This window comes from Talpa europaea (assembly GCF_964194135.1).
Source record: "Talpa europaea genome assembly, chromosome: 12".
Classification (NCBI taxonomy): domain Eukaryota; kingdom Metazoa; phylum Chordata; class Mammalia; order Eulipotyphla; family Talpidae; genus Talpa; species Talpa europaea.
The window spans coordinates 101,963,542-101,988,296 of record NC_140079.1 but is presented as its reverse complement, the minus strand read 5'-3'; the positions used below and the strand labels follow the sequence as shown (position 1 = coordinate 101,988,296).

Here is a 24,755-nt window from a genome sequence, read left to right as displayed (position 1 = left end):
CCCTCGATTGGCCGGAGCGCGGCGGCGCGCGTCTCCGATTGGTGGGGCCGTCCAGAGCGGCGGGCGCGGGGAGTGGGCGGGGCCGGGGCGGGCGCGGGGAGTGGGCGGGGCCGGGCCGGGCCGGGCCGGGGCGGCCGCGGGGCGGGCGGACGGGCCGGCGGTCAAGCTGGCGGCGCGGCTGCCCGGCTCCCGCCCGCACCCGCGGCTCGCCCGCGCCCACGCGTCGCCGCCGCCCGCCCTGCCGCACCCGCCGCTGCCCGGCCTGCCCCCCGGCCTGGACCCCGGGCCGCCGCCGGCGCGCGCGCTCGCCCGGGCCGAGCTGCCGCCGCTGCCCGCGCTCCCGCGGCGGCCCGCGCCCCCCGCGCCCGGGAGCCCGCGCGCCCGCCCCGCGCTGCCCGCGCTGCCGCCCGCCGCCCGCGCGCCCGCGCCGCCCGCCGCCGCGCTCGCCCTGCAGAGCCTGCCCCGCCTGCCCGCGCCCGCGCCGCCGCCCGCGCACCTGCCGCTGCCGCCGCTGCCCGCCGCCGCGCTGGCCCCCGCCGCGCCCCCGCGCCCCGCCGCGCCGCCCCCGCCGCCCCTGCCGCCGCTGCCCCGCTGACCCCCGCGGGGGAGCCGTCGGGGCCGCCCCGGGGCGGGAGGCAGGGCCGTCGGGCAAGTCTCGGGCCGGGCTGTGCCCGCCCCCGCCCCCGCCCGAGCGGTCACTCGCGCGCGGCTCCGGGCCGGGCCGGGGCGCGCAGCGGGGGACGGCGGTGCACGTTAAGCGGCTTCCCGGCCCCCGACGCCTCGCCCCCCTCTCCAGGCACAGGGCGCGGGGCCAGGGCCTGAGCTCGGCGGCTTCTGGGAAACGGATCCGGCTCGCGTGGTCGGAGTCAATGGACCCGGCCCCGGGCCTGGGCCACCGGGACGGCCGGGCCTGGTGCGGGGGCGGCCGATGCTGGGCCCGGAGCCGCGGCCACACGAAGGACCGAAGTCGCCCCCACGGGCCGGGCCGGTCGTGACAGGTGAGTCCTGAGCAGAAGCCCCTGCGCCCGCCCGCCCTCGCCTGCCGGCCCCACCCGCCCGCTTCTCCCCGCGCTCGCGGCCGGAATAAGGTTCCCTTTGTTCGGCAGGTGGCGCGGGCTCAGGTCACCAGGCAGGCGGCCCGTCCACGATGTCCGGCGCGACATCAGGAGCCAGCCCGACCTCGGGGGACCTCGGAGCCGGGGCCCAGGCCAGCGGCGTGGCTGCCCAGGACTGTGACAGACCCCGGGACTGGCTGCCCGTCCCCGCACGAGTTTGTTCTGACGGTTCTGGCTGGAGGCGGGAAGTCCACAGGAGGGTGGGCAGGGCCGATCCCTCCGGGGGCCCTGGGCAGGGCTCCTCCTGCCCCTGGCGGCTCCTGGCCCCCTTCCACTCGTGACCAGGTCGCTGGCTCTGCCGCCACCCTCCTTAGCAGGCCTTTTTCCTCGGATCTGCTGCTCAAGCCTCCCTCTGCCTTTCCCTGGTGAGGGAGCGCCCTGGGTCAGAGCCCCCCACCCCGCAGACCAGGTGATCTCATCCTGAGATCCTGAAGTACCTCAGCAAAGATCCTTTTGTCAAATAAGGCCCCACTCAAGGTTCCGGCACCTAGAGACTTAGAGACACAGCGCTGGGGCCCCCAGTACACTGAGCACCTTCAAGAGGTGCCCCCAGGCCACACGGAGGTTTAGGCGTGCTCACCCCTTGCTGACCCAGAGCCGTGACTGCCCGGGAGTCCTTGGGCAGGAGCTGGGGGCAATGGCAGCTTGAGAAAACTGTCACTGCCCAGGAGAGGAGAGTGACCATCTCTGCCCTCGGCTGCCTTTCCTGAGGCCGCGCTCCCTCTGGCTGCTTTCCTGGGGCCTGAAACCCTCTCCCCTGAGAATGTGGCAGCAAACAGAAAGGAGAGTGAATGTGCCTCTGAAAGACAGCAGCGAGGCGGGGCCACCCCACCCTTAAAACGGATGGGTAGAGCCCTCCCTGGTGGCACAGGGATTAGTCTCAGGCTATCACTGGCCCGGTTCGATCCCCAGCCAGGGAGCTGAAACACAGGGCGCAGCAGGCCTCTCCTGTCTCCCCGATGCTCCCCTCAGCAGTGGATCTCAGAGGATCCGCCTGGTCTGCTCCCGGCTCTGTCTCTGGTAAAACCTCTCACCCCTTGCACCTGTGACCTGTACCCCAATTCTTTTGTGCATAAATAAATAAAAATAAATCTTTAAAACCAAACAAACAAACGAAAGCTGACTGGTAAAGCTGTTATAGGGCAGCCCCGATATTGAAGGGGGTGCCTGGCTGTGGGTCCTCACCCGCGCGCTTACAAGGGACTTCTTAATACTCCACTGCAGGCGCACACAAAAGGTTCATAAAAGGTTTATTTACAAGGGAAAGAGAAAGAAGGAAATGTACAACTCAGGGAGAAAATAGGGAAATAAAGTCTTTAATGCGTCCTACCTGATCGGACAACCTGGAAACCCAAAGGCACTCTCCGAGCTGGCCAGATGCTGCGAGCTGGCGGGGAGCCAAAATGGGGGACCCCTCCAAAGCCCACGTGTCTGGCTTTATACCAACCTGGCTGCTGAACCCCACCCTTGGTCCCAGCCCCCTTCCCTTGGGTGGTGATGGGATGTGGAGCTCCCAGTGTCTTTGGCTTTGGCCTGGGGTGGGGGTGGAGTCCAGAAGCCTGTATGGAATTAGCTTCAGGACAGCCTTTTCCCCCTAACAATTCCCCCCTTTGACCACTGATAAAGGTTAATGGTTACCCGGGGCATGGGGTCGGCAGCCTCCAGTCCCACTTGCGGGCTGGGCTGTGCGAGGCCACCTGGAGGTAGGCAGGGCGTTCCTCCCTGCGGTCACACCCAGGACCATCTGAGACTAGGGCATTGGCATGACCAGGGTGCCTGCTGCAGAAGGTGGGCCGACCCAAAGGGAGCCAGTGAGGCTGGGTCAGGGTGGAGGGGGCTTCCCGATTAATAGGGTTCTCCAGGGACTTCAGGGCATGGGGCCTCTTGGGGAGGGGGAGCAGGCCCTGGAGGATGTCGATGGGTGACTTGGCATGTGGGAGGATGCGTCTGGGAGGGGGTCCGGGCCACTGCTTTTGGGACAGGTGGCTCTGGAGTCCCAGCTGACCGGAAACTCGGCCAGCAGATCCTGGGCCAGAGGGGTCCGCTGGGACATGCTCCAGGTCTGACCATCCCCACCCCCCCACCCATGCATCAGGCCACGTCCCATGAGCTTGCTATATTGTCTGTAAAATGGGGGCAGCAAACTCAGGGTCATTATGGGAACTTTTGTCTCAGGAACCTGGGGACCTGACTTTGCTGCAACATCAGGGCCTCAGCGCAGCCCCCCTGCAGCATGACCCTGCCCTCAGGGTGACTGTGGCCCGGTACCCACTCCCACCCCCTCGTGGGACCACGGGGCCCTCGTGACCACCTGTTGCCCTCCTTTGTCAGGGGGCCACGCATCTCCTCTAGGAGTGAGACGGGGCTGGAGTTAATCCACTTTGCTGGCCCCACCCAGCTCTGGCCCCTCAGAACTCCCAGAGAACAATGGAGCGGCCGGTCCCGGACCGCCAGGGGCTGGCGAGGGCCAGGCCCTCCTCTCCACACCTCGGCCTCCTCCCGCCTTCCGGAGTGGAGGTGGGGCGTGAGGTTGGGGGTGGGGGACGCCTGGGCAGAGGCGATAAAGTGCCTTTGAGATGGTGAGCGGCCCCGCTCTCCATATGAATGGCATTCTTGCCCCTCTGGAGTCCCGGTTCAGGCCTCAAATTTAACCCCTAGGTTCCCAGATCCCACAGAATCCAGGGGGGCTGGGGGCAGGAAGGGGCCTGGGAGGGTGGAGGGGATATGTCTCTGGCCGGCCCGGGCATGTCCTCGGCCCCCCAACCCCGGCGCCCGTGCAGATCCCCCCCCTGCATCCCCTCTCGCGCCTGGTCCTCTCTGATCCCAGGAGTGGATCTGTCGGAAGCTGAGTTTCCCGGGCCACCCAGAAGGCAGGTCCACAGGGCTGGGGTGAGGGGGCACCCACTTTCCAGCCCCTGGCAGTGCGGGGGGGGGGTCTCCTGCTAGAATATGGAAATGTGGGGACAGAGAGGAATTGGAACTGCAACAGCAGGGCCCGCCTATGGCCATCGGGCTGCTGGCCCCACAGCTCAGGGCTCCAAGCCTGAGTGGCTGGCTCGCGCCTCCAGGCCACAGGGGACTCAGCTCCAACTGGGAGTGTCCCCGCAAATCAGGACCAGCAGGTGACTTACACCCCAGGCGGGAGGTGGGCCGCCCTCCGGCCTGAGGGGGAGAAGCGCTGGGCTGGGCAATCCCCTGGGAGGCCTGGTAGGTGGGTCCTGGGCCCCTCAGGAGACACCTGCCCAGACCTGTGCGGCTGGATTCCTGGCGGCCGGAAGGAAGGCCCAGGGGGAGCCCAGGGACAGACGAGCCTCTATTTGCTCTTCCCAGCCACCCCTCCCCCCTCAGTCCCCCTGGGGTTGGACAAACAGCCCCTAAGACACTGGAGCCGCCCAGTCAGCACAGCCCCAGCCATTCTCCAGCCCGAGGTCCTCACGTGTCCCCCCCCCCCCCCCCGCGTCCTCCTGCACCCCGGGGCCACCTGGAGCACGGCCATGACCCTCGGGGGCACCTTGGTGCCCACCACGGGGTCTACCTTCCAGGCCAGCTGACTGGGGCTGACTCACCCTCCCCACTTCAGAGGAGGGGCAAGCTCTGGGGCCGTCCACCCCCTTGCAAAGCTGATGACCCTCTTCCGAAAACGCTGACCCCACTGGCAGTGAAAACACGTGCAAGCCCAGGGGCTGCGGGCCGTGGGGGCCGCCTGTCAGGACGGCAGGGGAGGCGCCAGGGGCCGCGGAGCCCTGGGGCAGAGGGACAGAAGGACAACCCCAGACACATCACTCCTGAGGGGGCACAGAGAGCCCAAAGGAACAGACCAAAGCAAAGCAAGCCCCGGAAATCTGACTGCAGACCTGAGGCTGGGCCGGAGCACAGGGCCCAGAGGGCTGTGGGGAAGACCGGGTCTGCCGGGGGGGCGTGGTGTGGCCACACATCTTTGAAGAAGAGTGAACCGGTACCCTTAAAACATACAGCACGGGCCTCCCTGGTGGCCTCGGGGCTGAATCTCAGCGCTCTCAGCACTATGGCGTGAGTTCAATCCCCGGCCAGGGAGCTGACCCACATGGTGCTGCAGACCTCTCCTGTCTCCCCACTGCTCCCCTCAGTGGTGGGTTTCAGTCAGTCCATCTGTTCTGCTCCCCACTGTCTCTGGTGAGTCCTCTTAACCCCTACACCTCTGGCCTACACCCCAGTTCTTCTACACAATAAATAAAAATAAAAATAAACATACAGCGTAAATCAAAGTCACTTCAATTAACAGATCTCACAAAGCGCTAATACCTACCTGCTGAAGGGCGGGGCCCAAAGGCACAGGCCCTTATAAATGAGGCCCCAGACCAGGTGGGTGCCCTCCCTGCAGGGCCGGAGCCATGCAGCTTGTATGTGTGCCTGCGTGGGGGTCCGCCAACCCTGCCCCCCAGGCCACCTGCACCCCTAGTGCCCTAGTTCTGTGGAGGGGTGCCCCCGCCCAGGCAGTGGGCAGCAGCCTTCCTCAGGGGCAGCCATGCAGGGGAAAGTCTTCCCCAGGTGAGGGCCTAGCCCGCCTCTGACTGTCGTCCAGCCAGCCCGGAGGAGCTCCCTGGACGGCCAGTCTTTCCACAGCACAATCCTTGAGTCTCAGTGCCCAGGAGGGGCGTACAGGAGTCCATGATCCTCCCTCTAGGGAGGATCTCCTATTTGTAAAACTTCAAGGAGGCTTCGCAAAGGCTCCGGGGTGCTCAGGGGGCTCCAGAGTAAGGGGAGGTGGCGTCAGGGAAGCCAGGGTCTCGGCTCCTTGCCCTCCCATCCTGCTGGCCCAGAGTGGCCGCCCTCTCCCTGTGAAGAGCCTGGCCTGGGTCTGGCCCCCAGCCGGGCTCCCCCCTCCATCCCCCTCCTCTCCACCCCCTGCTGGCCCCTCTCCGGCAGGCTGGTGCCAGGGCCTCTGGAGACCTGCCAGAAGCTCCTCCAAGCCCCGTTTCAGGAGCGGAGGTGGGGTGGGCACACCTGAGCCGAGGTGGAGGTGGGAGGTGGCTTTCCAGGCCGTTGCCCTGGAGATGGCACCTGAGCTGGGCGCCAGGCACCTGTTGCCCCGGGAACAGCGCGGGCGGGGCCCTTCCCTCGGGAGCCGCCGGGGCCAAGAGGCTGAGACAGGAGACGGATCGGATCGGATTCCCAGAGGCCCGGCAGGCAGGGGGACCCGGAGGGGAACCTGGGGTGCATTTTCATCACTAAACGAAACGGGGGTGGGCCGGGGACAACAAAGACAGCAGGGAGGGGTGCTAGGGAGGAGGCTGGGGAGGCCTCAGAGCAGCCCCGCCCGTCCAGTGCCCAGTCCTGAGCCCGCTCCCCTCCACCCTTCCCTGCCAGTCCTCCCAGGCTTGTCCCTGGGGTGTCCCTGCTCCGTTCTGTCATGGCCACCCCCACTTCTCCGTTGACCCCAAGGCTCCCAGCTGACCCGGTCCCAGCTCCTCCCTCACCGGCTTCCCCAGGCTCGGCCTCCCCGCCCCTCCCCCCCGCCCGTCTTAAAGCCCCGCCTCACTGGGGAGCCGCAGTCCCCGGTGCGCGGCCCAGGTGTGCTGCGCTGGGTGCCCGGGCCGGAGGCAACGCGCTTGCCCAGCCCGAGGGCGGCTGGCAGGGTCCCTGCCAGCCAGGTCAGACCTGTGGCTGCAGGGAGGTGGGGGCAGCAGCCACCACCAGGCACCTGACGGGTGTCGGGCCTCTGGAGGGACGCGCCTCGGCCGAGCACCCGAGAGAGGAGAGGAGGCGCGCGGGGGAAATCCACATGTGAAGACGCCTGGTCGCGGACGCTGACCCCTGCTTCGGGTGGGCAGTGAGACCCCCGGGAAGCCCCTGACCTCCCGGCCAGCCCCCCCACCAGCCAGGCCGCTCAGCTGAGACCTGAGGGAAGATGGCGTCCACTGGCCTCGAACTCCTGGGGATGACCCTGGCCGTGCTGGGCTGGCTGGGGACCCTGGTGTCCTGTGCGCTGCCCCTGTGGAAGGTGACCGCCTTCATCGGCAACAGCATCGTGGTGGCCCAGGTGGTGTGGGAGGGGCTGTGGATGTCGTGCGTGGTGCAGAGCACGGGCCAGATGCAGTGCAAGGTGTACGACTCGCTGCTGGCGCTGCCGCAGGACCTGCAGGCCGCCCGCGCCCTCTGCGTCGTGGCGCTGCTGCTGGCGCTGCTCGGCCTGCTGGTGGCCGTCACCGGCGCCCAGTGCACCACCTGCGTGGAGGACGAGGGTGCCAAGGCCCGCATCGTGCTCACCGCGGGGGCCATGCTGCTCCTGGCCGGCGTCCTGGTGCTCATCCCCGTCTGCTGGACGGCGCACGCCATCATCCAAGACTTCTACAACCCCCTGGTGGCCGAGGCCCTGAAGCGGGAGCTGGGGGCCTCCCTCTACCTGGGCTGGGCGGCTGCAGCCCTGCTTATGCTGGGCGGGGGCCTCCTCTGCTGCACGTGCCCCCCGCCCCAGCTGGACCGGCCCCGCGGCCCCAGGCTGGCCTACTCCATCCCCTCCCGCTCGGGCGCCTCCGGGCTGGACAAGCGGGACTACGTGTAGGGCGTCCCGGAAAGAAGCCTCTACCGGGACCCTGGACCTCGCGCTGGACTCCCTGCTTTAACCTGTCGTCGCCAACCCCTCTCCCCGAAGGCCCCTTGGCGAGCCTGGCTGCAGGGATAGTCCCAGCTCAAAGGGCTGCTCCCCCCTCCCCAGGCCAGGAGCGACCCTCAGTTGTCCCCGGTGCGCCCCAGCCCTCCTCCTCCTGAACCCTCCCTGCCCCGGGCCTGAACCTGAGAACCTGCTTGGAAACAAGGAGCTTCTGCCCTAGAGTCGGTGCCCTCCAATGAGCCACCACCCGGGCAGAGCCAGGGCCCGGCCCCTCCCCCGCCCACCGGGACTCTTGAATAAATGAGCGTTTGTACCCCGGCTCCTCTGATCTGTGCCATCGCAGCAAGGCCAAGGCCCCTTGGGGTCCTGCCAGGTGGGTAACCTCACCCCGGCCCTGCAGGTCCCAGAGAATGGGGGCAACGAGGGGAGACTCAAACCACCCACTCCTCAGCACCCTCAGCAACACCACAGGCCTGTAACAAAACACTTTATTTAGCACAAACTGTGAGTGTGGGTGGGTGTGGCAGAGCGTGAGGGGCAGGAGGTGAGGGGGGCAGGAGGGTGGAGGGCTGGGCGGGGTTCTTTGGTAACACGTTGCAGGCTTTCCAGAGGCCTGGGGGAAGGTTTGTCCCTGCAAGCCCAGGGGTCCCTCCCCCAGCAGCAGCAGGGACTCTTGGGGACAGGCTGTCACGGGGTCTTGTCACAAAGCACCCCAAGAGCGAGCAGCTTTCACGTTGGGCCCATGGCTCCAGACTGGCCCCCAAGATGGGGATGTCTAGGTGGAGAAAGATCCAGAAACTCTGAAGTGTCACTTCTTTGGCTCCATCCAAAGGCGAGCGCTCAGGTGGGAGTCTGTTTCTTCTGGGTGGGATTATCAAATGGCTTAAAGGTAATCCCCCCACCCCAATAAAAGGCAAAACCAAAAAAATAAAGAATCCGAAGCTGTCAGCTCAGGTGATTGGGCCCCACGGTCAGGGGTGCCCCACTCTCCTATGCAAATCAGACATAATTTTTGGTGGGGTACTCGGAGGGCCCTTGGGAAGTGCGCGGGGCGGAGGCTGAGTAGCGAGCCAGGTACCGACTGGAGCCGCGGGCGCCCCCAGAGGGGCAGGTGCAGCACAGCAGCCCCCCACCCAGCAACAAAAGGCCAGCGGCGGCCCAGCCCAGGTAGAGGGAGGCCCCCAGCTCCCGCTTCTGGGCCTCGGCCACCAGGGGGTTGTAGAAGTCCCGGATGATGGTGTGGGCCGTCCAGCAGACGGGAATGAGGGTCAGGACCCCCGAGATGACAAAGATAATCCCAGAGGCGAGCACGAGGCGGGCCTTGGAGTCCTTGTCCTCCACGCAGGTGGTGCACTTGGCGCCTGCGAGGTAGACCAGCAGGCCGAGCAGGGCCACCAGCAGGGTGACGACGCAGAGGGCGCGGGCGGCCTGCAGGTCCTGCGGCAGCGCCAGCAGCGAGTCGTACACCTTGCACTGCATCTGGCCCGTGCTCTGCACCACGCACGACATCCACAGCCCCTCCCACACCACCTGGGCCACCACGATGCTGTTGCCGATGAAGGCGGTCACCTTCCACAGGGGCAGCGCGCAGGACACCAGGGCGTTCACCCAGCCGAGCAGCGTCAAGATGATCCCCAGGATCTGCAGACCAGCGGAGGCCATGGTGGGGCGGAGGCCGGGGAGCTGCCCGGGGGACAGAAGCGAGTAGCATCAGGACTGGGGAGCCCAGGCCCCTTTCCCGGCGCTACCCCCCGCCGTGCCCTGGCCGCTGTCCTGGAGTGTGGGCAGCACGGGGTGGGAGGACAGGCCCCAGCCTCTTTTCCTTGCGGGCAAAACGAGCGTGTCTTCTGTCCCTACCCCTGGGACTGCAAACAGTCACAGCGCCCGGCCCCGCGGCCCCAGCCCAGGTGCACAAAGACGGGGAGGTCACGCCCGCGCCGCCCCGGGCACCTGTGCATTTTACCAGAAGGCAGAGAGGCCAAAGGGGGCTGAACCCGCAGGCCCAGGCGCGGCCCCGGCGGGGCTCGACATCTGTCAGTTTCCACGCCCGGCTGGAGATCAGGCCCCCTCCGCCCCCACAGGGGCGCGCCAGCCGCTCCCCCACCTGAGGCTCAAGCCCCGGGCGGGGGTCAACGCTGGGATCTTAAGATCCGGGTGGGCCGCCGCCCCAGCCCCGGTCAGCCCGGGTCCGCCGGGGAGGGCGGGGGGAGGACACGAAGCGCGGCCCGCCGAGCGCATATTCCCGGGCTCCCCCCGCGGGCTCTGCACACCCCAGGGCTGGGGGCTTCTTCTGCTGTATTTGTGCCCCAAGTCATTTTCTCAGACACAGAGTTGAAGCCCCAGGGTCTGTCCCCCGAGCCTGTTTCTCCGGGGCGGCCCTGCCCGGACCCCGCACCTGCCGCCCCTCACGTCCTACTTCGGGGCGGCGGCCCCAGGCGGCTGTCCCGCGCCCCGAGTTCCCGCGCACGCTCGGACCTGCACCCACCGGCCGGGCCCCCGGAGACCCACTCCCGCCGCGCCGGGCCCGGCCCCCCCGCCCCCCACACGCGGCCGGCCGCCCCGGCGCTCCCCCGAGAGGGTCCCCGCTTCCCCTTCCAGCGCGGGCCGCGGGGGTGTCCTCACCCCGCAGCCCGGGCGCCGCACGCGGGGAGGGGTTAATGGAGGCGCCGGGCGCAGGGTCGGCCCGCAGGTGAGGGGGCGGAGGGGAGGGGAGGGACACCCCGCCCCCGGGGAGGCGCGCGGGGGGAGGGGCGCGGGGCCGCAGCGCCTTTGTCCCGGGAGGGGGAGGGGCGCCAACCCGCCCGCGCCTTCGAGGGATCCACCGGCCGCGGCTCCGGGGCGGCCCCAGCGCGGGGGCGCGCGGCCCCCGCGCACCCACCCAGGGGCGGCCCCCGCACCCTGCACCCCCGCCCCGCCTGGCGCCGCGGCGACCCCTCCCCGGCGGGGGCGCCGGCCTCACCGCGCGGGAGTCCCGAGGTCGGAGCCGGCGAGTGCGGGGCCGGGGCGGGCGCGGGGGTCTTAAGGCGGCGTGACGTCACCGGACCCCCGCCCCGGGGAGGGGCAGGGACCCCAGCGCCGCGCGAGTCCCCGCCTCGCCGCCGGCCCGCCCCGCCGGCCCGGGGGGCGGCCGCCGGGGGGCGCGGGCTGCGGCCGGGCCCGAGGCCCCGCCGCCGCCCCCCAGCGCTGTGCTCGCGGGCCCGGCGCGCGCGCCTCAGTTTCCCGCCCTGCACGGCGGGGTGGCGGCGAGGAGCCGCGGCCCGAGGTCGGCGCTGACGGACACGCGCGCTTACTCCGGAGTTGGGGTGCCGTCCGGGGCCCCCCCGCGCAGCCCCCCATGTGAGCCCTGAGCGGCCGGGGTCAGGGGGCGCGCGGGCCGTGTTTGTCGAACGACTGACCGAGCCCCGCGCCCGGCCGGCGGCTCCGAGCGGCGCGCGGGGCGGGCGGAGGCGCGGGCGCCGCCCCGGAAGGCGGGGGCGGGGCGGGGCGGCGCGGTCGGCGGGGCCGGGCCGCGGGCGCAGACGGCAGCGGCCGCCGGACGCGCACGATGGTCCCCGGGCCGCGGCTGCGGCTGCTCGCGCTGGCGCTCGGGCTGGCCCTGGGGCCGGCCCTGCTGCGCCCGGCCGCCGGGGAGCGCGCGCCAGGTACGCCGGGCGCGCGGCGGGGCTGGGGCTGGGGCGGGGGCGGGCCGGGGCCGGCCCCGGGGGAGCTGGGGAGACCCGGCGGGCGCGGGCCCTGGGTCCGGCGGCGTCCACGCGCCGAGATCGCCGGGCGGGGAGGCCCCGGCCCTTTCGGGGCTTCATCCCCGGCCCGGCCCCGGCCCGCGGGGGGCGGGGGGTGACGGTCCTGAAGGTCCCGACTCGGAAGCGGGGAAGTTTGGGGCGGGCGGCGTGGTCCCGCCGGAGGGCACGCCCCCGGCCCGCTCGCTGTCGGGCCCACCCGGCGCCAGGGCCCGGCGTCTGGTGGGTGTCCAGAGGCATGGGGGGCTGCGCCCCCATACCATGTGGGGTGCCCTTCCATCCGGTGACTTCAGTGCCCAGCTATGCGTGGGGGGGTGGAGGGACGGGGTCGGGCCCGGTGCCCAGGAGTGAGTCACCCGCCGGCGGCGGGGGGATTGCGGGGACCTGACCCCCCCCGCGTCCCGCGCTGCGCCCCCCCCCGCGCTGCCGCGTCCCGGCCGGGCCGTGCGGTCACCTGCGAAGAATGTCAGTGACTCACGTTATTCGAGCCGGTCGACCCTGACCTCAGCCCCCAGAATAGCCGCGCCCCGCCCCCCGCCTCTGACCCGCGCCCCCTCCCCAGGCGCCACCCCCTGCTCGCGCGGCAGCGCCTGGAGCGCGGACCTCGACAAGTGCATGGACTGCGCGTCGTGCCCGGCGCGGCCGCACAGCGACTTCTGCCTGGGCTGTGAGTGGGGGCGCGGGGGGCCCCGGCGCGCGGAGCTGGTGGGGGGGCGGCGGGGGGGACGGCCCCCGATGGGGGAGGGGCCGGCCGGAGAGGCGCGAGGTCTGACGCCGAGGCCCCCCCACCAGGCGCTGCGGCTCCCCCGTCCCCCTTCCGGCTGCTGTGGCCCATCTTGGGGGGCGCCCTGGGGCTGGCCCTGGTGCTGGGGCTGGTTTCCGGCTTCCTGGTCTGGAAACGGTGCCGCAGGAGAGAGAAGTTCACCAGTAAGTGCGCCCCGCCCGCCGCCCGCCCGCCCGCCCCGCCCCGCCCCGCCCCGCTCCCGCGCTGACCCCCCCGTTTCACCCTTGCAGCCCCCATCGAGGAGACGGGCGGCGAGGGCTGCCCCGGCGTCGCGCTGATCCAGTGACGGCGAGCGCCCCTGCCCGCGGAAGGCGCCCCACGCCTCCTTCATTCACTCATTCATTCACCCCGGAGCCCGCCCGCCGCCCGGACGCCGCCCGGACGCCGCCCGGAGCTCAGCCGCAGGGGCGGGGAGGGGGGTGCGGGTGAATCACCTCTGAGGTCCCGGCTGCGCTTCAGCGGCCTGCCGAGGCGTCTCTGGCCTCAGGACAGGAGACCCACGCGGGCTGACAGCCCAGTGAACACTAAGGAACTGCAGCGTTTGCACAATGGGGTCCCCTACCCCCCCAGCACCGGGGCCAGACTGACCTGGGGCCAGAGCACACCGGCCTCACCCACCCAGATGTCCTGACACTTCACCACGGGGCCTCAGCCTGGGGGGTCAGGGACCCCTTCCTAACACTAGGGGGCTGGCCCTCTAGGGGGCTGGCCCTAAGACACTGCCCCCCACCCTCAAAAGGGGGGGAAATATTTATTTGGGGAGAAAGTTTGGAGGGAAGGGAGAATTTATTAATAAAAGAGTCTTTAACTTGAAATGGATTGGAGTGGCCGGATCCCCAGGCCTGACCTCCCAGAGCCCGCGGGAGGGAGTGAGTCAGCCGCGGGGGCGGGGGCGAGGCTCTGACTCACACATTCTCAATGCCTGAGCCCAGCCTGCCAGGGCCTGGCCAGGCCTTGACCGATTTCCAGGGAAGATCTGAGAAGATCCGAGAAGCCCCGGCATCCTGTGTCCCAGCCCTCCTGCCTTTCCCAAAGGCCCAGGATAAAGCTCAGCAATCTTTATTCAGTTCTGGGGGGGGGGGGGAATGCCTCCTTCCCGTGCGCCTGCCCGCCCTCCCCAGGGCACCATCTGGCTGGGCTCCAAGTCCTCTACTGGGGAGGGTCCTGGTGCCTGGAGGCCTGGATTGGGGGATAAGCAGGGCAGCTGGTTCCTTCATGAGGGTGTTGGTCTCAGTTGTGGGGAAGAAAGGTGGGCGTGGGGGCACTGCCCACCAGCCATCAGAGCTCCATTACGTCCCCAGCTAATGTTGCATGGTAGTGGGGTTCAGGGGTGTCCCCCAGTCTCAGCAGCCGGAGGGCCTCAGGGATCAGATTCCCAGGGTAGCGCCAGAGAAGCAGCTCAGAGCAAGGGCTTCTGGAAGAAGAAATGATCAGGGCTGAGGCTGGCCTGGCAGAGCCACCACTACCAGATCCAACTCCCCAGAGTTTCAGGGTTGCCTACACCTTCCAAGGAGCCAAGATGGGGAACAAAGCCAGGATGGCTAGAAGCTAAAGATAGCGGGATGAGGCAGGGCCCGGTGGTGGCTCCCAGGCCCGGGTGTGCTCCCCCGCAGGGCCCGGCTGGTGGACAGGGCCTACCTGAGTGGGGGCAAAGCTGAAGGGAAAGCCACGGGGGGGCTGCAGTACGGGTGGTCATTGTGCAGGCTGAGCCGAGAGAAGTGGTTGGCCATGTTCTCCTCGGACAAGAACTGCTTCCGAAGGGGCTCCCTGGAGAGAGACAGGCTGAGGTACTCAGAAAGGACAGTGGGACGGGACCTGGTGTGAGAGAGGCTGGCTGGGAGTCCCTCCCTGCCCCGAACTCACTGCTCCTCCTCCAGGCGCCGCTTGGTGCTCATGGGCACAGCCCCTCGGAGAGGAGAGCTGGGAAGAAAAGAGAGCCAGGTGCACCCCACCCTCTTGGCCTCATCCTGGAATCTGCCCACCTGGGCTGACAGCATCAGCGAGGAGCCCCCAGGCCATCCCTACCTCAGTGACGTGACATCACCCTCCTCTCCAGAACCATCCAGCAGTTTGCCTCGGAAGTCTTAGGCCCGAGTCCCCGACCCGGTCTCAGCTCAGTGCCAGCTCGGTGCCCACACGTGCCACCCTGCAGACCAGCCCTGGGCTCGCGGCCAAAGCTCCTGCGCCCCTGGGCTCGGCCCACCCGGGGCCCCCTACGCACCTCGCGTCCAGGCCTCGGGGCGCCCCCGAGGCGGCCCTCGGGTCGCGCTGGGCCCCATCCGGGGGGCCTCGCTCCAGGGGCTGCTGCAGGATCATCGGGACTCAGGGTCCTACGAGAAGAGGGGTGGGATCCTGGCGACAGGGGCGGGGCGTGCGAGGGGCGGGGCCTAGGCGCGCGCAGCGACGAGGTTCCGCGCAAGCGCAGAGACGGACGGCGTGCGGCTGGAAGGCGGGCCGGCTAAGCGACGTGGGGGAGGGGATTCGGCGTAGCGGGGCTGCGGTGGGCGCCGCTTAGTGTCGGGGGTCTTCGCGGCGGTCACCTCGGTCGGTTCCTGGCGCTTCGGCGGTCTGCGGCGGCCTCTCTCGCCAGGCCGGCCGGCCGCGCTGGGACGGTGAGCTTCCGACTAGGGAAGCTCCGGAAGCTCACGTCCGGACTGCGTCGTGCGCAGAGCACTCTGGGACTTGGAGTTCTCGACATGGAACGCGCTGTGCCTCATGCGGTGCCCCTGGGTCAGGTGAGCTGGCGGGCGCGCGGTGCCTTCTGGGGCTTGTAGTCCACGCTCGGCTCGGAGGGGGCGGGCAGGAAACAGGGCTCTGAGCCCTGTTTTGCGTGAACTGTTGGGAGAACTTGGACTCTCGCCAGGGGCCTACCATGGAAATCAGTGTTTTCTGCATTGGATAAGAGCCACTTCTAAAATGCACTGTCCGCGCGGTAGCCCTGTGCGGAGCTCCGCGTACAGTCGCCCATCCAGTGGTGACACTCGTGAGGTCCATTCGACGGTTGAGGTGGGGGCCTGCTCAGGGACTCCCGAGGCATCGCGCCTCCACGCCCCTTCCTCCTCCTCCTGGAGCCGGCCCTGGCAGCTGCCCGTTTGTGGGCCACCCCAAAGAAAGCGGAGGCCAGACTGACGGCAGGGAGGCGGGAGGGGGTCTGGGTGCGCGGCCCAGACCCTCTGCCCAGCCTTCACCCAGCCTCTCCCCACAGCTGGAAGTGTTTCAGGCCCTGCAGCGGCTGCACATGACCATTTTCTCCCAGAACGTCTCACCCTGCGGGAAGTTCCTGGCGGCTGGCAACAATTACGGGCAGATAGCCATCTTCAGGTACCCTGGCCCCTGCTCCCCACCACCCATCAGCCTGGCACTCTGCCCTTCTGGGACTAATGCTCCTTGGCTGTCCCTTCAGTTTGTCTGCTGCCCTGAGCTCCGAGGCCAAAGAGGAGAGTAAGAAGCCAGTGGTGACCTTCCTAGGTGGGTGCAGCCACTGAGTCTGGCTTAGACCCCCCCCCGCCCCCCCCTCCGACCCCTAGGTGGAGGGAGCAGAACGGGGTCACTCAGGGTCTGCACTTCTGTTTAGCCCACGATGGACCCGTTTACAGCATGGTCTCTACTGACCGGCATCTGCTCAGTGCTGGCGACGGGGAGGTGAAGGCTTGGCTGTGGGCAGAGATCCTCAAAAAGGTAGCGTGTGGGGTGGGCAGGGTAGGGCGCCCACTCCAGGAGAGCCTGTGAGATCACCCAGTGTCTTCCTCCCATAGGGCTGTAAGGAGCTGTGGCGTCGTCAGCCCCCATACAGGTGAGCCAGGACGCAGGGTAGAGGTGTGAAGGGTGGCCCCTCCAAAGCTGACCCTGCTTTTCCTTCCCCAGGACCAGCCTGGAAGTGCCTGAGATCAATGCTCTGCTTCTCGTCCCCAAGGTCTTCGTCCCCTGTCACTGGGCATCTACCCCGTCCTTTTCTTGGCCCAAACCGCGGGGAAGGGAGGGGAAGGGATTCGTTCGGGGTCCAGGTTTCTGCCCTGACTTCCGGCCCCACCCTGCTCTCCTCTGCAGGAGAATTCCCTCATCCTGGCTGGGGGGGACTGTCAGCTGCATACTATGGACCTTGAAACCGGGACCTTCACGGTGAGGAGGGCTGCGGGGCTGGGTGGTCAGGCCAGCATAGCACTTTCCTGGATCCAGTACTGACACTGTCCCTCTCCGGCAGCGGGCCCTCCGTGGCCACACAGACTACATCCACTGCCTGGCGCTGCGGGAGCGGAGCCCCGAGGTGCTGTCGGGTGGCGAGGATGGGGCAGTGCGGCTTTGGGGTAAAGACATGGCTGGCTGGGGGAAGGATGATGGTGAGGGAGCCTGGGGCGAGTGGGGTGAGCCTATAGTTCTTTCCCCGCAGACCTCCGCACAGCCAAGGAGGTCCAGACGATCGAGGTATACAAGCACGAGGTGAGGGCACTACCACCCCCCCGCCACCCCACCGCCCCCAAGGGCTGCCTGTGCATCTCCAACTCTTCCGTGTTCTCTCCGTCCAGGAGTGCTCGAGGCCCCACAATGGGCGCTGGATCGGATGTTTGGCAACTGACTCAGACTGGATGGTAAGCCAGGCAGAGTGCAGGATGAGATGACAGTTCTGCGTCCTGCGAGCCGGGGGGCCTGTGGCTCACACAGCTGGGGGTCTACCTTCCCACCTAGGTCTGTGGAGGGGGCCCAGCGCTCACCCTCTGGCATCTCCGTTCCTCCACGCCCACCACCGTCTTCCCCATGCGGGCACCACAGAAGCATGTCACCTTCTACCAGGACCTGGTGAGGCCCTCCGTCTCCTCCTGCCACCCTGCCGGCTCCCCTCTCCAGCCCTGACCCCTGCGTCTCCTTTCCACCCTCCACAGATTCTGTCGGCCGGCCAGGGCCGCTGTGTCAACCAGTGGCAGCTGAGCGGGGAGCTCAAGGCCCAGGTGCCCGGGTCCTCTCCAGGACTGCTCAGCCTCAGCCTCAACCAGCAGCCAGCAGCCCCCGAGTGCAAGGTGGGTCCAGCTCGGGGCTGTGCGGGTCCTGGGAGGCCAGCTGTGTGGGCAGTAGGTCACCCCTGTTCCTGCCCCCAGGTCCTGACTGCTGCGGGCAACAGCTGCCGGGTGGATGTCTTCACCAATCTGGGCTACCGAGCCTTCTCCCTGTCCTTCTGACCTCGGCCACCCTCGCAACCTCACCCCGGGTGGAGCTGCATGTTTGTTTACAAATAAAACGGCAGGTTTTTCCTCCAGGTGCCTTCTTCTCAAGAAAGAAGGCCAGGTTGGTGTAAGGCTTTATATATTACTCTGTCCCGCCTGGATACATAAATACCCCCTCCTGGCCCTGGCCTGGGGCTTGCGGGGGGGCACAGCGCGTAGGAAAGGTAGACTTATATAGAGTCGAAAAATACACAGCTCTGCCCCACCGGCCCCGCCACCCACCCGGGGCCTCTGGCCCCCAAAGCTGGCGCCTGCCCACAGTGAGCCCCTGCCCAGCCTCCCGGGGCTGGGGGAGCTCCAGCCCCCTTTGAAAGAAGGGCCGGTCCCGTGGCTCCATCAGCAGGGAGAGGAGAGAGCCAGAGAGCGCTAGGGCGGCCCGCCTGGCCCGGCCCTCAGGTCCTTCGGAAGAGGGTGCTGAGGAAGCCGCCCGCGGGCCCCGGGCCCAGGCGCAGGGAGAAGCGGGGCGCGGGGCGTCGCGGCGCGGGTCCCCCCGCGCTCAGCTCCTTCTGGCGCTGCGAACGCAGCTGCTGCCCGATCACCACCTGCATGTCGTCCTGCGGGCGGGGCGGGGGCGGGTCAGCGCGCAGGCCCCGCCCACCGCCCCGCCCACCGCCCCCCGGCCCCGCCCCTCACCTGCCAGGCCTCCAGCTCTTGCGTGAGCGCCACCTTCTGGCGGATGGTGCGCAGCAGCTCCCGGGACAGGGAGTCGCGCTCCAGAGACACGCGGCCGAGCTCCAGCGACAGTTCCAGGGCCCTGCGGCGGGGCGGGGAGAGAGCAGGCCCGAGGGCGCTGGGGTGGCGAGCGCGCACGGGGGGCGGGGAGGCCCCGGGCCCGAAGCCCAGGAGGTGGAGCCCTTTGAGGGGGTAAACAACCTGCACGCGGCTGGGGGTCTGCCCTCTGGGGCCCTGGTGAGTGCGACAGAGGCTCACTTGTTCACCGCCTGGTCCCGGTCCGAGAGGGCCCCGCTTAGGGCCGCCGTGGGATCCTCCTGGGCCCACAGCTCCTTCTGCCGCTGCAGCTCCTCCCGCAGGAACTCTAGCTCTGTGCGCTGCAATGCGATCTGCAGGCACAGGAGGGGACACGGGTGGGTAGGCCCCTGGGTGCCCCCGACTGCTCATCAGCCCTGGCTGCAGCGATCCCTGCCTTCCCCTCGGGCTACAACAGTCCAGGCAGCAGAAGCCCGGGACCTGGAGAGGTGCGGAGGCAAAACAGAGCCAGGCCAGGCTCCGGGCATCCCACAAGGAGCTTCAGCAGTCCTCTGCTGCCCAGCCCCAGGGTGCAGGCTGGGTAGGGGCTCTGAGCCTGCAGGAAGGATGCTTGGAGAGCAGGTCTTCCCTGAGGCGGTGGCAAGCAGGCAGGCTTTTGAAGCACAGCTGCAGGCTTGTTGGGATGAAGGGTCATCCCGGTTGAGAGGGCTAGTGGGCAGTGGCATGGCAGGGTAGAATGGAAAGAAACTGGCCCTGGGAAGGACGCGGAGTGGGGTACTGTGTGTCACCCCACCTGGTCCTGTAGTAGGGCCACTTCTGCCTCCTTCTCCAGTAAGTCCACTGGGCTCAGCGATGCCCGCTTCGTGGGGGGTTCCGAGCTCTCCTCCTGGGGCAAGGACTGGTGGCTGGACACCTCTTGGGTGTCCCCAGACAGACTGGTCTGCTGGCCAGAGGAACGAACGGTCAGTGAGGTGGGGAATGGGGGGAGGGCGGAATCCACAGCCCTCGGCGGCCAGCATGGGGGCCGAGAGGCCGCCAACTCACCCGGCTGCTTTCGGGTCCTTCTGCGACCAGGGCCTGGTCCGCATCCTGGTCGCCGTCGAGGCTGTGGGCGAGCTCCGACTGCAGAGAGGCTCCGGACACGTCGGCTTCTTGGAGGCGCGACTCCTCCTCCAGCTCCGAGACGCGCCGCTGCAGCCTCCGCAGGGCGGTCAGTGCCTCCCCGGCCTCGGAGCGCGCGCGTTCCAGCTGCCGCGGGGACGGACGAGCCGGCGCTCAGCCCGGGGGCGCTCAGCCGGGGGCGCTCGCCTCCCGCCGCCGGGGCCGTCCAGGGCCGCAGCCCGAGCCTCCCGCACGTAGGTCGCAGGCAGCCCCCGCCGCGCAGTTCCCCCCTCCCCCCGCGACACCCACTTCCTCGCCTATAAAACCGGGCGCGGACCGCCCCGGCTTCAGCGTCTCCCGCCTCCCTCCAGCCCCGCCTCCCTCCAGCCCCGCCGGTCGGGCCGCCTCGCGGAGCCCGGCCCCTCCCTCGCGCCGCCGGCCGCCATTCCCAGCGCGCCCTCGCGCCCTCGCGCAGCCCCCGCCGGCAGCCTCGGGCCCGCGCCCCCCCACCGCCCCCCCAGCCCGCGGGCACCTCCAGGCGGTGCTCCCGCCTCTCGCGCCGCAGCAGCAGCAGCTCCTCGTGGGCCGCCTGGAGCCTGGCCTGGCTCTTCTCCGCCTCGTCGCGCAAACCCCGGATCTGCGCCTCCAGGTCCTGGCGGCGGCTCTGCAGCATCTGGTTCTGGGGGGAGGTCCCGGCTGCAGGGGAGGTCTGGGCCGGCCCCAGGGGCCCCCAGCCCGGGCTTTCCTGCTCAGCGGCCCCCGGCTTGGCGGGCACTCACCTCCCCCTGCAGACTCTCCAGCCGCGTCCTCAGCTCCGCACCGGCCATGGTCTGGGCCTGGCACTGGCCCCGAAGGCCGTCCAGTTCCCGCTGAAGCTCCTGCTCCGTCTGAGAGGCCTGGGGTGGTGGAGGCCGCGGGACCCCTCAGCTGGCCCCAGTCTCAACACCAAGCCCAGCGCACCCACCCCCAAGGGAACATCCCCCCCTTGCCCCGGGGTCGGGCTGTCCCACCTGCGCCAGCTGCTGGCTGAGCCGCAGGTTCTGCTCGCTGAGCTCCCCCAGGGCCCGCGCCCGCTCGCGTCCACTGTCCTGCTGCTCGGAGCGCTGCTCGCCCAGCTGGGCCCGCAGCGCCTCCACGTCCCCCTCCAGCTCCACAGCCCGTGCCTCCCACTCGGCGCCTCGAGCCGCCAGGCCCCGGCGCAACTCATGGTTCTCCTGCTGCAGTCGCTGTGGGGGTCAGACAGAGGGAAAGATGAGGCCGGAGCCCCCACGGGGACGCAGAGCCCCAAGAAGCCACCAGGTGCTGGGCGACAGGGAGCAGGAGGGGCCGTCGATGCTGGGGTGGGGCTCCCTGATGCCCACTCACCTCTGGCTGCCCCCTGAGTTTCTGAGCCCGAGGTCGCAGGCGGCGTTTCTGGCGCCTGAGTCTGGTAGAGTTGAAACCCCGGCCCATGGCCTCACGCCGCGGCGGGGGACCGGCGTGCCAGCCTCTGCGGCCCTCTCCTGGGTCTGCTTGGCCCCTCTCCCCAGCCTCTGGCCAGCTCCCTCTAATTAACCCTCTTCAGCCCCACCCTGGCCCGGTGCCTCGGCCTGCCCTCCCCCAAACCTGTCCAACCAGCGGGGGGACGCTGCGGGCACACCCAGATGCCCAGCTTGGGGAGGCAGGCAAGTCAGGGGGCCAGCCTCTGACCCCCGCTGTCTCGAGAACCCCAAGCAGGAAGGTGATGCCGGCCACAGCGGCCACAATTAGCAGCTGCTCCCCGGGGCCTGTGCTGGAGCTGCCCCAGCATAGTCCATTCTTCCGCTAGTCAGGGCCTCCACACCCCCTTTACACAGGAGGAAACCGAGGCTCGCGGAGGTTAAAAGCTTTGCCCAAGGACACACGATGAGTCAGTGGAGAGGGCCTCCAGCCCAGGCAGCCGAGCTCAGTTCTGGGGGGGCATGTGTGGGAGCAGGCGTCCCGGCTGGTTCCCTGCTCTGCTGTGGCTTCATGCTCCAGCAAGTTCCAGCTCCTTCCCGGCCTCTCCATCCGTCCATCCATCGGTCAGTCCGTCCACCCGTCCATCCATCCACCTAGTTCGTACGCGCTCCTCTTGTTTGGGGGCTGGCTGCAGGCACCCCACCAAGCTCCCTGCCTCAAGCAGCTCAGAGCCCAGAGGCCCACAGGCCCACGGACACAGGTTTGCGCCAGGTAGTTTAGAGGGACAGTAAGGGCTATACAGAAATCCTGGGAACTTTCTGGAGGGGATTTGGGGTTCAGGCCCCCCTGAAAAAGAAACTCTGGACAGTGATGAGGAGTGCCCTAGGGTGGGAGGGCTCCTTCAGGAAGAAGTATCCTCTAAACTGACTGCTGCAGGGCAAGAAGGAAAGTGGCACCAAGATGCAGCAGGTGCACAGGCCCCGCGGCACAAGTTACAGCCACTGAGGGAGCCGCCAAGGCCTGGAAGGAGGGGCAGTGGGCAGAGATGAGCTCAGGGGCACTGGCACACTTTGGGGCCCTGGGTAAGGCATTTCAGCTTCATTCTGAGTGTGACGGAACCACCGGGAGATTCTGGGCAAGAGCAAATGCCCTCCGGTGGCCCGGGAGGAGGGACGCTGGGATGGAAACGGAGGACGTGGAAGCCAGAAGGGGCAGCAGGGCTTGCAGGGGGGCGGGGAGCGGAGTCCGGAGATGGGGCTGATCCTGGGCGGGAAGCCGGGCTGGGGGAGCGGGTGGTGGGTCGTAGAATCAAGTGCCACTGACGTGGGCCCACTAGAGGGCGGGGTGGAAGGGTGCGGGCGGTGGGCCAGCCAGGTCAGGCTGGGGCCGCGGCAGGGCCAACCGTGTTGAGATAAACGGGGGTCAGTGGTGTCCAGGGGGCCCAGTGTGACCACCAGTGTGACAGTGGGGCGGCCCCAGAGCTGGACAGAGGGAGGAACTGTCCCTGGGTGGCACGGCTGGGCGAGGGTTGGCCAGAGGCTGCATGGAAAGTGTGTAGCCCGGGGCCGGGCAGGGAGGCTTCTGAGGAGCTGGACCCGAGGTTCAGAGAGGGCCGGCAGCCTGCCCAGCGCCGCACAGCCAGGCAGGAGCCCCACCCGGGTCCTGACTTGTCCTTGCAATTCGCCCCAGGGTCAAGAATGCCGCGGGGCAGACCAGACGCGCCCCCGACCCCCCGACCCTGCACGCTGCCCTTTCCCGCCAGGCTGCAGCCCGCCCCCCCTCTGCCCGCCGGCCCGGGGACCCGCTCACCTCTTCCCGCTCGGCGTGCTGCGCGCTCAGCGTCTCCAGCCGCAGCTGCAGCTCCTCATTGCGTTCCAGAAGCATCTTGCCGAGCTCCGCGGCCAACAGCAGGTCTTTCTCCTTCTGCTGCAGCTGCAGGGCCAGGTCCTCGGGCTCCTCGGGCCCGGGGCCTCCTCCCAGGAAGGAGTCCCTCCGCTCCAGCACGAAGGGGAAGAAGCCCTCGTCGCCGCTGGGGGAGGCACCCCCCGAGAGCAGCCCCGACGGGAAGCTCGGCCCTTCTGGGGAGCTCATGGTGCCGCAGCATCTGTGCCGGCGGACGGGTCTGTGGGGACGGGGTACTCGCCGCCCCACCCGCGGCTCGCCCTCCTCCACGCTCCCCCGGCCCCCACCCCCTTCAGCCCGCAGCCGGAGCCCTGGCTGGGATAACAACCTAGTCTAGGCCACCTGCTCCGTTAGTGTCCCCAGGGTAAACTGAGGCAGGGAGCAGCAGCTGAGGCAGGGAGAAGCGGGAAATGAGCGGCCCTGCCTTCGGCGGGCAGACGCTCTCTGCCCCAGGGACACCTCGGCCCGGTGCTCGGGACCCACCCAGGCCGGGCCTGCCCCTTTCCCCGAACCCAGCCCCTGGCTCCCGGCCCCTGACCCGCCGGGCACTTCCCAGAAAGCGGGATCGTGGGGACCCGGGACAAGTCCCGTCCCTCTTCCTTCCAGGAACCCGGGCCTGGGCGTCCTCGGCCCCCTGGCCCCCCCCAGCCATCCGGGCTGGCTCCTGTGTTCTCAGGGCGGGGGGTTGAGTCCCCAGGCCATGAACCGGCCCAGACCCTTAGCTTTCCACTGGGGGAATGTTGGCTCCAGTCCCCGGGTTCCCACGGCCGGTGTCGGGCGGGGCAGGACCGGGCGAGGCAACAGGTTGTGCCAGCGGCCGCTCCGGGTTTCTGTTTACTTCCCGGCCCGCCCCTGGGGATGCAGCCCGGCGGCCTCCCCGGGGCCCGGCCCGCAGCTCTGGGGCTCCCGGCGGCTGGGGGCGCCGAGCTTCCCTGGCCCCTGCTCTCCCCTCCCGCCCCTCCGCGGTCGCCCGACTCTGCGCGGGCGCGAACACACACACACACACACACGCACACCCGCCCCCCCACACACACACCCCCGCCCACACACACACCCCGCCCTCCACCTGTCCCCCCTCCCCCCGCCGGGGCCGGGCCCACCCCCGCCCGCTGTCCCGCAGCCAACCCGCCCCGGGCCCGACCCGGCGGCCGCCCCGACGTGGCCCCTGCGCTCGGGACCCCTCTCGGGACCCCGGGGGCGTCACTCTCCCCGCGGCCCCCGCCGAGCTGCCGTCCAGCAGCCCAACCCCGACGTCGGGGCCCCGGGCCCTCCCCCCAGCGCCCGCCGAGCCCCAGCCCCGCCTGCCTCTGGCGGGGGTCGCGGCGCCCCGCCCCGCCCCGTCCAGTCCCCCCCCCGCCCCCGCCCGTCTGCCCGGGCGACTCGGCCCGAGCCCGGCCCGCCTGGAGCTCGAGGGGCCCTGACCTCGGGGCCCTCTGGACGCTCACCCGTCGCCGTCGGGCTCCGTCCGCGGTCCCCGCGGTCCCCGGCCCGGTCCCCTCTTCCGGAGGCGGCGCCAGGTGCGCGGCCCGCACAGGTGAGGGCGGGGCCGGGGGCGCCCCCTGGCGGCCGGAAGGGCAGGGCGGGCGCGGGGCCGGCGGCCTTGGCCGGGTCCCGCCGGGGCAGCGCAGGCCCATTCGCTGGGCACCTGCTGCCTGCAGACCCCTCGCCGGGCCGGGCAGCCGCTCCCTCCCCCCAGGCGCCCCGTGGGGTGAGACATGCTCGGCGCTGGGGACGATGGCACCAGACTAACACGCCGTGCCCTGCCCGCGAGCTGCCTGGCTGCTCCGCTTCTGCCTGGGACCCGGCAGCTGGGGGGAAGGCCGGGGGCAGAGGCTGCCGAGGGGGGACATGCCAGCCGCGCCCGCAGCCCCCGGGGACAGGCCGGGTTGGCTCGAAACCTCCAGCCCCGGGCCGCGCCCCGGCGGCAGGAAAGGGCGGGGCGGCAGCGCGACCCCCAAGGCCCCGCAGCTGTGCCCGCCTGTGCATCCGACCTGCTGCCAGCCCGAGGGGGGCCGAGGACCACACGCCCCGCCACGGGAAGGGGCGACGGGGTGCACGAAGCTGGCGTGCCCCGAGCTGCCAGAGCCACCCGCTCGTGTTGTGCTGAGGAACCTCCGCAGCAGCCCCCCGCCCCCCAAGAAACCAGTGTCCAGGGAGCCGCCTCCCAGGACGAGGCGTCTGCTT

The 24,755-nt window shown here is 69.5% G+C and overlaps 6 protein-coding genes across 9 annotated transcripts; 3 read left to right on the top strand and 3 right to left on the bottom strand.

Annotated features, from left to right (window-relative positions):
- Positions 1–7,002: 7,002 nt before the first annotated feature.
- Positions 7,003–7,656, top strand: CLDN9 (claudin 9; the record flags this gene model as incomplete). The annotated part of the gene is made up of 1 exon (XM_084251609.1): positions 7,003–7,656. One exon carries the CDS (start codon positions 7,003–7,005, stop codon positions 7,654–7,656), a length of 654 nt encoding a protein of 217 aa, XP_084107735.1.
- Positions 7,657–8,703: 1,047 nt separating this feature from the next.
- On the bottom strand, positions 8,704–9,366 carry CLDN6 (claudin 6; the record flags this gene model as incomplete). Its single annotated transcript, XM_084251183.1, has 1 exon — positions 8,704–9,366. The coding sequence occupies one exon, from the start codon at positions 9,364–9,366 to the stop codon at positions 8,704–8,706; it is 663 nt and encodes a 220-aa protein (XP_084107309.1).
- Positions 9,367–11,248: 1,882 nt separating this feature from the next.
- Positions 11,249–12,511, top strand: TNFRSF12A (TNF receptor superfamily member 12A; the record flags this gene model as incomplete). The annotated part of the gene is made up of 4 exons (XM_084251064.1): positions 11,249–11,345; positions 12,004–12,108; positions 12,234–12,368; positions 12,456–12,511. 4 exons carry the CDS (start codon positions 11,249–11,251, stop codon positions 12,509–12,511), a joined length of 393 nt encoding a protein of 130 aa, XP_084107190.1.
- A 767-nt stretch (positions 12,512–13,278) lies between these two features.
- On the bottom strand, positions 13,279–14,850 carry HCFC1R1 (host cell factor C1 regulator 1). 3 transcript variants are annotated; one of them, XM_084250674.1, is made up of 5 exons: positions 14,766–14,850; positions 14,447–14,555; positions 14,089–14,145; positions 13,864–14,007; positions 13,279–13,639 (listed from the first exon to the last, which is right to left on the bottom strand). In XM_084250674.1, the coding sequence occupies exons 2-5, from the start codon at positions 14,539–14,541 to the stop codon at positions 13,504–13,506; spliced, it is 432 nt and encodes a 143-aa protein (XP_084106800.1). In that variant the 5' UTR covers positions 14,542–14,555; positions 14,766–14,850; the 3' UTR covers positions 13,279–13,503. The 3 variants fall into 3 exon arrangements, with proteins under 3 accessions (XP_084106800.1, XP_084106801.1, XP_084106802.1); XM_084250675.1 differs by having other exon boundaries at positions 13,864–13,992; XM_084250676.1 differs by lacking the exon at positions 14,089–14,145 and having other exon boundaries at positions 13,864–13,992.
- A 71-nt stretch (positions 14,851–14,921) lies between these two features.
- THOC6 (THO complex subunit 6) lies at positions 14,922–17,445 on the top strand (the record flags this gene model as incomplete). 2 transcript variants are annotated; one of them, XM_084250524.1, is made up of 13 exons in its annotated part: positions 14,922–14,960; positions 15,431–15,546; positions 15,629–15,693; positions 15,800–15,903; positions 15,981–16,018; positions 16,090–16,138; positions 16,273–16,344; positions 16,427–16,529; positions 16,613–16,662; positions 16,749–16,811; positions 16,909–17,019; positions 17,103–17,237; positions 17,316–17,445. In XM_084250524.1, 13 exons carry the CDS (start codon positions 14,922–14,924, stop codon positions 17,394–17,396), a joined length of 1,026 nt encoding a protein of 341 aa, XP_084106650.1. The 2 variants fall into 2 exon arrangements, with proteins under 2 accessions (XP_084106650.1, XP_084106651.1); XM_084250525.1 differs by lacking the exon at positions 17,103–17,237 and having other exon boundaries at positions 17,316–17,396.
- A 388-nt stretch (positions 17,446–17,833) lies between these two features.
- BICDL2 (BICD family like cargo adaptor 2) lies at positions 17,834–22,760 on the bottom strand (the record flags this gene model as incomplete). Its single annotated transcript, XM_084250395.1, has 9 exons — positions 17,834–17,995; positions 18,075–18,195; positions 18,372–18,502; positions 18,943–19,089; positions 19,194–19,397; positions 19,783–19,929; positions 20,030–20,146; positions 20,261–20,476; positions 22,479–22,760. 9 exons carry the CDS (start codon positions 22,758–22,760, stop codon positions 17,834–17,836), a joined length of 1,527 nt encoding a protein of 508 aa, XP_084106521.1.
- Between the last annotated feature and the right edge of the window lie 1,995 nt (positions 22,761–24,755).